General features: G+C 38.8%; 1 protein-coding gene across 1 annotated transcript in view; it reads right to left on the reverse strand.

Moving 5' to 3' along the window:
• LOC106876830 (multidrug resistance-associated protein 1-like) overlaps positions 1-11,481 on the reverse strand; it is a 54,222-nt gene that overhangs the window by 36,151 nt on the left and 6,590 nt on the right. Inside the window, exons 3-6 of the mRNA XM_014925546.2 lie at positions 8,117-8,245; positions 7,550-7,678; positions 4,123-4,272; positions 2,521-2,582 (exon numbers count right to left, since the gene is read on the reverse strand). Coding sequence (XP_014781032.1) covers positions 2,521-2,582; positions 4,123-4,272; positions 7,550-7,678; positions 8,117-8,245 — 470 coding nt within the window. The remainder of the gene's footprint in view (positions 1-2,520; positions 2,583-4,122; positions 4,273-7,549; positions 7,679-8,116; positions 8,246-11,481) is intronic.

Consider the following 11,481-nt stretch of genomic DNA (forward strand, 5'->3'; position numbering starts at 1 on the left):
CCAGGAATCGAAACCACAATCTTACGATCATGGTGCTGACACCCTAACCACTAAGCCACGCACCTCCCACATATAATTTTTATACAATACTATATAAATTCATAGCGTCCCCAATCCACTGCCTTCTTCCCAATGCCTCCTTTCTCTCTACCCCCAACCTCACACCAATCCCTTAGACACCAGTGCCCACCGGCGGGGGGGGTGGGGTAGTGCCCCCTTTAAGAACCTATATTGTAAAGCATAATAATACAAGAAGTTCTTTAATTGGAGTTTTGGGGGTAAGGGTTTGGATGATATTTGGGGTTTGGCAGAGGTGAAAAATAGTGTATATTTAATGGCATATGTGACACATTTCGGGAATGTGATTTTATCTGACAGAAACCAGTCTCTTGCTTGTCAAAGGTGTATATACATTTAGTATGATACACATATGACTAATTTAAAACTGCTACGATTGCACACACACACACCAACAATGGTCGAAGAAGCCACCACATGAGGTAGTCATAGTAAACAAAACAGTTCAGTCTCGCAATGTCTATTGACACTTCTTGACGTTTTGCTAACAGGTTTTAACTATTTCTTCCTCATTTCTATAGTGACATTACTATCGATAGAGCTCTGAGATATGCCTTCACATATCAGAGAAAAGAAAAAAATATAAACATTAGACAGGAGGCGGGGACCCTATCAGACAAAGAGAATCTGTGGTTAATATAATGTTGACAAGATGACATCAATTTTTCTGCTTAATCAGGACAAAACTAGAAAAGATTGAATGATTTTGTCAATTGAAAATCAATATACTACCATGTGTTGTATACGTCTTGTTGTATATGAATGCATTTGGGTCATGACATTTTTATATTTAGATGCATGTTTGTATGTGCATATGAGGGTCTGTGTGTGCACACATGGGCCCGCGTGTGCGTACAAGTGTCTGTGAGTGCGGACAAGTGTGTATATAAATAATTCATGTGATACGTATATATATATATATGTAAATATATATTATGCATGTGTGTGTGTGTATATATATATATATATATATATATATATATTTGTGAGTGAGTGAGTGAGTGTTTATATATATATATATATTTGTGAGTGAGTGAGTGAGTGTTTATATATATATATTTGTGAGTGAGTGAGTGAGTGTTTATATATATATTTGTGAGTGAGTGAGTGAGTGTTTATATATATATATTTGTGAGTGAGTGAGTGTGTTTATATATATATATTTGTGAGTGAGTGAGTGAGTGTTTATATATATATATATATATTTGTGAGTGAGTGAGTGAGTGTTTATATATATATATTTGTGAGTGAGTGAGTGTTTATATATATATATTTGTGAGTGAGTGAGTGTTTATATATATATATTTGTGAGTGAGTGAGTAAGTGAGTGAGTGAGTGAGTGAGTATATATATATATTTTTATGAATGAGTGTGTGTATGTATATTTGTGTTAGTGAGAGTGTGTATATATATATTTGTGAGTGAGTGTGTGCATGTATATTTGTGTTAGTGAGATTGTGTTATATATATATATATATATAGTGTGTATGGCAGACTGACACTGAGTAAGTATGCATAATGTCTATGTATGTATGTACACACGTCTTATATATCCAGGTGAATGAACGAAGCCATGAGATATGCAACCTTGATACCTGAATATACGAACACAATCAAGTCAGCTGTTATGTGTGTCACTGTGTTCTTTGTGCAAGTAAAAACTAACAACAACAACAACAACAACAACACAAACCTTGTTGTGAAATAATTGACATAAATTCTATATCGACTGGTACGTCTGAACTGAACTAAAACACGCCCTCATTCAATATTCTTTACTCAACCATTAATATCCACCCACTTCTACAACAAGAAAACAAAAGTGGGGGGGGGGGGAAACACCAGCAATAGCACAAGAGTTAAGCTCTTAAATTTTTACAACATAATAAAAATGGATAAGAGTAAATAAAAAAAATAACACATATACACTAAAAATGAGACCTAAAATAATACTTTAGTTATATGCAAAGTTCTAAGCAAAATCGTGGCTCTGTAGTTTAGAAGTTTGTTTTGTAATGATATTGTTTCCGGTTCTAGTCTCCCTGCAGAACACTGGGCAAGTGTTTATTAAAATAGTTATAGACTAAGAAATTCTTTCTAAGAGGATTTTGGTAGACAGAAACTGTATGGAAGCCCAACATATATATGTGCATGCATACACGTGTGTGTATACTTGAGTGCGTGTGTATATGCACATATGCATGCATCTGTGTGTGCCTGTGTGCATACACGTGTGTGTGTGTGTGTATACTTGCGTGCATGCATGTATGCACATATGCATGCATCTGTGTGTGCCTGTGTGCATCTTTGTGCTTGTGCCTAAACTTGTGCTTGCATCTCCGCATTTGCGCATGCACCTGCACATCCCTGTGTGCGCTCATTATTCTCAAACAAAATTATAATAAAAAAACATAGAAAAGGAAAAAAAAAATTTGAAAATACCTTGTTAACCAATGGAATGACATCTTATTTATAAAGGAACTTGTATCTTCAGGACAGGGGTTCTAAAAGAAAAAAAAGAGAAATTAAAGGAATAATAATAATTTTGGCATAAGGACAGCAATTTGGGAGGAGTTGGGGTAAGTTGATTACATAGATCCCAGTGTTAAACTGGGGCTTATTTTATCAACCATCAAAGAGATGAAAGGCAAAGTTGATTTAAGGAGAATTTGAACTCAGAATGTAAATGTGGACGAAATGCTGCTCGCCATTTTGTTCGACATGCCCACAATTCTGCCAGCTCCCCACCTTAATAATAATTCTTTCTAGCATAGGTATAAGGACTGAAATTTTGTAGGGATTGGTGCTCAACCGGTACTTATTTTAACCCTGGAAGAATGAAAGGTAGAACTGACCTCACTCGCATTTGGTAAGGATAATTTCAATTTTGGCACAAGGCCAGCAAGTTTTTAGAGGGATAAAAGCCAATTACTTTGACCCCAGTACTTGGCAAGTATGTTTTGGTTTAACACGCCCAAAAGGATGGAAGAAATGCCACTAAGCATTTCGTCCAATATGTTGAGGATTCTACCAGCTCACTGCCTCCAACAGGTATTAGATGAGGAAAGCTGTGAAAACAAGTGATTAGGGGTCACTGATAAAGAAAGTAAGTTTAATCAAAGAGAGTTTTGGAAAGGTTACAGTGACATGTTGATGGTTCTGCTTGTTCACCACCTTTTAAAATTCATGATTTCTGTTTTAGTCATAAGGCCATCAATTTTGAAGGGAGAGATTTAGTCTATACTTTTGATACCAGTGAAGGTGCATGGCTCAATGGTTAGAGCTTCAAGTGCACAATCAGCAATTTCAAGGCATGGGAATATGATTACATTGACCTCAGTGTTTGACTGGTACTTACTTTATTGACCCCTAAAAAAATTAAAAGCAAAGACAACTTCGGCAGAACTTCAACTCAGAATGTAAAGACAGACGAAATGCCGCTAAGCATTTTGCCTGGCGTGCTAACGATTCTGCCAGCTCACCGCCTTAATAATAATAATAATAATAATAATAATAATCTTTTCTGCTCTAGGCACAAGGCCCGAAATTTTTAGGGAGGGGGCTAGTTGATTAAATCGACCCCAGTATACAACTGGTACTTAAATTATTGACTCTGAAAAGATGAAAGGCAAAGTCAATCTTGACGGAATTTCAACTCAGAATGTGAAAACAGACGAAATACCGCTAAGCATTTCGCCTGGCGTGCTAGCGATTCTGCCAGCTCACCGCCTTAATAATAATAATAATAATAATCCTTTCTATTAAAGGCTCAAGGCCTGAAATTTTGAGGGGGAAGGGATTAGTTGATTACACTGACCCCGGTGTTCAACTGGTACTTAATTCATTGACCCCCCAAAAAGATGAAAGGCGAAGTCGATCTTGGTGGAATTTGAACTGAGAACATGAAGATGAATGAAATGCCACTAAACATTCCACCTGGTATGGTAATGATTCTATCAGCTTGCTGCCTTTTAATTAGAAATAATAGTAATAATGGTAACAGTGGCAAAATATCAAAGAATATTACTTGAGGAGTTTACTTACAGCAGAAAGATCTTCATTGGAATGTAATTCATAGTAACCTCGGCTATCGTATGAAAACTTTTCAGCAAAGCAAAACAAAATCAATTCCAATGCTGTCAGTCCAAAAGTGAGGCACATCATGATAAACCTAAATAAATTTGTGTTGTAATCCTGAAATATATAAAAATGGAACTGGATTATAATGGATTACAATAATTCTGGAATAAAGGAGAGGAGTTATAGAAAGAGCTTGAGGGCTGAATGAGCCATAGCACTGGAACAGACAGGTAAGTAAATCAAAGACACAGAATTCTAAAATAGAAGGAAGGATATGAAAATCAGGACTTTGGGACAGAAGGGAAAGGTTCAAAAATATGAAACAAGATATTTCTTCAGTGCTGAACCACATGTTTACAGGTTCAGTCTCACTGTGTGGCACTCTGGACAAGTGTCTTCTAAACTTTTATAGCCCAGGGTTGACCAAATCCTCACGAGTGGATATGGTAGACGGAAATTCAAAGAAGCTCATTGTGTGTGTGTGCACATGCATTTTAATGTTTGTTTTTATGTTAAGTTAAAAATCACAGTATCATGGTATTGACCAGACAGTTGGATGTTGTACATCACTAGTCACAATGCACTTTGCATTGTTTTAGCCTTCAAATGATGCCACCATACTGGTTAGGCATGCCGGCCAACACTTCCCTTGATTGGAAGACTATTTTGTCACAGTGTTACTTATTCACAGCTGAGTAGACTAGAGAAATGTGAAATACAGTCTTTTGCTCAAGAACACAATGCATCACCTAGTCTGGGAATTGAACCCATGATCTACCAATCACAGGTGCAATACCCTAACCATTTGGCCAATTTAACAAACTTAAGAATAATACATTTTTTTGTAGAGAAAATGTTTATTAAACTTTAAGAAAAGGAACGAAAGTGACTTCAAAGTTTTGGTCCACTAGCCTTCATTAGACTGCGCTGGGCATTTCTTTTGGCTTTACATAGTCTTTAATAAGTTGTTTTTCGAGGGTACGTGGAGCTATGTGTGTGTGTGTGTCTTTGTCCTGATAACATGTGATGTCTGTAAGTGAGTGTTACCATCAGAGAAGCAGTTTCATTCCGTTTCAGTCTTCTATAAAAACATGTTGCAGGCGTGGCTGTATGGTAAGCACATTGCTTAACCATATGGTTCTGAGTTCAGTCCCACTACATGGTATCTTGGGCAAGTGTCATCTACTACAGTCTCAGGTTGACCACAGCATTGTGAGTGGATTTGATAGATGGAAACTGAAAGAAGCTTGTCGCATATGTATGTATGTGTGTGTGTGATAAGAAGTTTGCTTCCCAGCCACATGATTCCAGGTTCAGTCCCATCCAAAGCCTGGTGAGTAAATCTGGTAAATGGAAACTGAAAGAAGCCCATCGCATTTGTGTGTGTGTCACTCGCCACCTCTTGACAACTGGCATTTACATTCCTATAAATTGGTTGGCCTGAGGCTATTAGAAGAAACTTGCCCAAGATGCCATACAGTGGCACAGAACCTAGAACTATGTGGTTGGGAAGCAAACTTCTTACCACATGGCCATACCTTCATGAAAAAGATTCTATGAGCAGTAAATGCTTTAGAACACCTAAACTGTTGCAAAATGAGCAGAGATGAATTCTACAGTAAAGGTTAATTGTGAAAAGCAAATAAAAGTACTGAGATTGTGGTTCTAAATGCCAAATAAGAATAGCTTCTTTAAAACGTACACCTTTTTGCAGGTTTCAGTCATTGGACTGCAGCCTTGCTGGGGCACAGCCAAACTATTCATCTCAACAGTGCTCAAGAATATCTGAGTTGTGCAGTATTGAAGATTAGACTGAAGTTCCATCAGGTAAATCGGAGCATGCTCAGGCAAACTATTACACCAGGTATCATGGTCCAACAAAGTGTTGATGGGAGGGGATTGTCAGCAGAGTAACATCTCATGTCTGCTGATCGATGAAGGTTTTTGCAAATAGCTGATGCAGGTGAAATAAACATCAGAGATGTTTTGATCCACAGAGAAACCGTAGGAGCTTTTCAGAGATTTTCCAAGTTCTACTGAAGCCATTGCAATGCTGCAAAATGTCTCGTATCGTCAGCAGGTATTTCAGGGTCAAAAGCATTTTTCTCCTTGGTATGTATACTTTACCTAAGTGGGGTAGTGAGGACTGAGCTACCTTTCACACCAATGAAAGGGTTCCACTTGTTGTCTCCTATCAAGCATAGCCATCTTGAGCTAATTTCAGCAGCCATGCCTAGTTCCAAGCTGCTTTTCTTTAGTTATTTCTGTGTGTGTGTGTATGTGTATGTGTGTGTGTGTGTGTGCGTGCGTGCGTGCGTACGTGGAATAATCAGAGATGCTTTGCTCCTCGCAGAAATTGCAGGAGTTACTCAGAAGTTTTGCAAGATCTCAATCCATTGTAATGCTGGGAAGCCTTCCATATCGTCAACAGGTGTCTCAGCGTCACAAACGTTTCGCACCTTGGTTCTGCACTCTTCACCTGAATGGGGCAGCAAGAATCAAGCTATTCTTCTCCTATAGAAGGGCTCCATTTGTGGTCTCATCAACCACAGCCACCTTCAGCTCTCCTACACATTTCCTTGATGGATTTCTTCAGTTACCAATGTTACTAACAAGTTCTAGCCTACCTCTACAGCAATGTCCTGTAAACTGCTTGAATTTCTCTCTAATGACACCAGTGATTTCAAGAGGACTATTGGTATACAGTCTTTGGTTGGTTTGATGCTTTTATCACGAGATATTCAAAACAACCCAGGTTTAAGCATCATTAAGCCTTGCTTCCAAATGTTTACTCTTTTACTTGTTTCAGTCATTTGACTGTGGTCATACTGGAGCACCACCTTTAGTCGAGCTAATCAACCCCAGGACTTATTCTATGGAAGCCTAGTACTTATTCTATCGGTCTCTTTTACCGAACCGCTAAGTTACGGGGATGTAAACACAACACCATCAGTTGTCAAGCAATGTTGGGGGGACAAACAGACACAAACATATACACACACACACATATATACATATATACGATGGGCTTCTTTCAGTTTCTGTCTACCAAATCCACTCACAAGGCTTTGGTTGGCCCGAGGCTATAGTAGAAGACACTTGCCCAAGATGCCATGCAGTGGGACTGAACCCGGAACCATGTGGTTTGTAAGCAAGCTACTTATCACACAGCCACTCCTATGCCTATGGTGAATCTTCAAACATCAAGTTCATACAATACCGATAATTCCAAAGTGGCACAAAAGCTGCTCCAAAGATCATCTAGCATATACAAGCACACACACACACACACACACACACACACACACACACAAACTTCTGCACATGCATCAACAGATGGTACAATGAGACCCAGCAGTAAAAAATATATCAATCTAAACATTTCACTTACCTTCAGAATAATTTGGCTATAAAATGGAATGATTTGACAAAGGAGAGACAACAACCAAAAGATGAATTGTACACCAGATGTTAAAAAACCAGATTTCTTCTCTATCCACACCAGAACCAGTGACAAAATCTATAAAACAAGAATAAATTTTATCGAATTATAATCAAAATAAATAGCACATGAAATTCAATGAAGGTAAAAGTTGCAATATGCCTGAACCCCTAATATTTACATTATTAGCAAATCTGAGGGTGGTGCTAACAATATACTGGTGCAACATTCTGGAACTTTTGGCTTTGAAGCCATTTCATATTTCTGAATTTTCCTCACCAGAATATGCCTGGATTAGATTACTCATAATGCAAAGCTAAAGTGCTTGAATTTAACCTTAAGCACACTGCATTTTCTCTAGAATTGTCTCCCCTGCTACCACCCTGTTACTACAGGGGAGAAAACTCATATGGTGACATGATGCACCTACAGTGTGCTAAAGATTAAAAGATGACCTTAAGGTCAGTGAAGAATGAAAATGAAAAAGTTTGTAATGCACAAATGCACAATACTTACAAATGTTGCTATTCTTAGTCCATATCCGATCAGTAAGGCTTTTATATCCAAGAGGGTTTCCATTTGGTCATTGTCAAGTACAGTACTCATATTGACTATATCGAAGGTGATTAGAAAAACTAGGAATGTCTGTAAATAAAAAGGAGAACATAAAAAAAAAAACGGTAGATGAATTATGCTGATGTGGTCTGGTCTGTGGTGATGACCAGTTGATGAATGAAAATATATTTCTTGGGATGCATGAAGAAGTAATTGAACAACACTCAAACATTTAACAGATTTTCAAATCACACAAAGACAAACTGTGTTGGTCTTTTACAGATGGCAGTGGCAATAATTACATAATAGGAGTTTATGGTCAGTTGTTGATATGGCAACATGTAGCATGCTGAATATTGTTGTTGTTGGCCCTCCGTCGCTTACAACGTCGAGGGTTCCAGTTGATCCGATCAACGGAACAGCCTGCTCGTGAAATTAACGTGCAAGTGGCTGAGCACTCCACAGACACGTGTACCCTTAACGTAGTTCTCGGGGATATTCAGCATGACACAGTGTGACAAGGCTGACCCTTTGAATTACAGGCACAACAGAAACAGGAAGTAAGAGTGAGAGAAAGTTGTGGTGAAAGAGTACAGCAGGGTTCGCCACCATCTCCTGCCGGAGCATCGTGGAGCTTTAGGTGTTTTCGCTCAATAAACACTCGCAACGCCCGGTCTGGGAATCGAAACCGCGATCCTATGACCGCGAGTCCACTACCCTAACCACTGGGCCATTGTGCCTCCACTAGCATGCTGAATATGACTGGAAACAATTGTGCTACATTCGTGGTGACAGAGGATCCTGTCATCTGTCTTAGCTGCCTTCCTGGGTTGTCTGGTTGGTAAAAATGCATACCGTCTGGTGTGGCAAGAATGGAGACACTCATTGCTCAGCTTCCTCAATATTCTGAAATTAATTACCACCAAAAGCAGAAGATTCTCAAAGACTGAATCACACAATGGTTTGATGCCAATTGGCTGCTTGATAGACCAATCACATGAAACTAGTGTGGTTTAGGAGTGATGTCCGACCGGTTACCTAACAGTTCAGTTTTGAATCACCACTACAATACTTTCATCACATTTTTTATAATACATTAATCAGACTGAAATTTCTCCACATCATTAGAGGAAATTTAATATATCAAAGTTTAACATCTATTTTTCCATGCCAGTTTCTGAGTAAGGTAATATTTCCTTGTGGCCAGACACATTTTTTCACAGATTAGAAATGGAAAAATAAAAACTTGACCCCTACCCCCAAATGCTTGTATAACAGCAATGCCCGTTTACAATCATGTGTACACACAAGGGTACACACAAATATACAGCTTTCAGTTTCTGTCTATCAGATCCACTTACAAAGCTTTGGTTGGCTCAAAGCTATAGGAGAAGACACTTGCTCAAGGTGTCATGCGATGAGACTGAACTCAAGACCACATGGTTGGGAAGTATGCTACACAGCTACACCTACAAGCCATGCCTGCACCTATAATAATAATAATAATAATCATCATCATCATCGTTTAACATCCGCTTTCCATGCTTGCATGGGTTGGACGATTTAACTGAGGAGTGGCGAACCAGATGGCTTGCCCAAGGTGTCATGCACTGGGCCTGAACTGAAAACCATGCAGTAGAGAAGTGAACTTTGAAAAAAAAAAAAAAAATCTGATATTTATCTTTTGTTTCTGTCATTGGACTGCGGCCATGCTGGAGCACTATGTTGAACTTTTTAGACCAGTACTGTTTTCTTTTTAAGCTTGTTACTAATTTTATAGGGCTCTTTACTGAACTGCTAAGTTATGAATATGTAAACACACCAACACCGGTTGTCAAGCAGTGGTGGGGAGAAACACAGACACTAAGATCCCCACCCACCACACACGAGCATTGGGCCTCATGGAGTCCTTAGGCAATATGCCATGCTTGAGTAGAAGACCCATGAAACTAAGTGAAATTGTAGTCGTAGCAGATACTGGTGTCACACAAGTGGCACCTGTGCCAGTGGAATGTAAAGGCACCTGTTACACTCTCGGAGTGGTTGGCATTAGGAAGGGCATCCAGCCATAGAAAACCACGCCAAACCAGACTGGAGTCTGGTGCAGCCTTCCAGCTTACCAGCCCTGGTCAAACTGTCCCAACCCATACCAGCATGGACAATGGACGTTAAATGACACACACACACACACACTATATATATATATATATATATATATATATATATGATGGGCTTTCAGTTTCTGTCTACCAAATCCACTCATGAGGCTTTGGTTGGCCCAGGGTTGTAGTAGAAGACACTTGCACAAGGTGCCAAACAGTGAGACTGAACCCAGAACCATGTGTTTGGGAAGTAAGGTCCTTACCACACAGCCAAGCCTAGTAGTTATTTTTAAAGCCTGGTCCTTATTCTGTCAGTCTCTTTTACTGAACTGCTAAGCTACATGGAAATAAACAAACACTGGTTGTGTGTGTGTGTGTGTAAAATGATGAACTTCTGCAGCTTCCATCTACCAAATTCACTCGCAAAGCATTGGAAATTATGAACACACTAAATGTCGAGATATGAGGTACAAGCAATTCCAACGACCCAGTTTTCAGTAATGTGACAATTATAACACTTTAAAAAAGTTATATTGTTATTACCAAAGTCACTTTTTATCCACCATTTCTACAAAAGTAGCTCATTTGTTTAACTATTTTTAGAAATAGTTTGCTTGCGTTCTGTCTGTTCATCCATAACAGAATCAGTCGAACAAATACATATTTTTGAAGCATTGTTCTACAGCCGGATGCCATTCCTGTTACTAGCCTTTATTCAAGTAAGTGATTGTTTATTTGTCTTGTTTTTATTCCATGCATCCTCGTCAGTAATGTTATATAAGTGGAATCATGGCCACATGGTTGAGAAGCTCACTTTAAAGTCATTGAATTCTGGGTTTCAATTCCAATTCACAGCACCTCGGACAAATGATGTCCACTGTCACCTCCAGGCTGACCAATGCTTTGTGAGCAAATTTGGTAGATGGAAACTGTATGGAAGCCCATAGTGTGTGCATGTGTATGTATGTGTGTGTGTGTGTATATATACAGGGTTATTCAAACTGAATGAACCGATTTCATTACGCAATATTTTAATAAGGAAAAACAATAGAAAACTCCAGCTAAGTCCCAAGTATTTACTCACAAGCTTCTTTTATTTCCTGTCTTACAAGTGTTCAATATGGCTACCAGCTGCAGCATGGGCAACATCAATGTGACAAGAGAATTCCTCCCAGACACGTATCCGCATATCACGATCCACCGAGCTGATCGTTGTTGTGTGAT

The sequence above is a fragment of the Octopus bimaculoides genome, chromosome 22, assembly GCF_001194135.2.
Source record: "Octopus bimaculoides isolate UCB-OBI-ISO-001 chromosome 22, ASM119413v2, whole genome shotgun sequence".
NCBI classification, from domain to species: domain Eukaryota; kingdom Metazoa; phylum Mollusca; class Cephalopoda; order Octopoda; family Octopodidae; genus Octopus; species Octopus bimaculoides.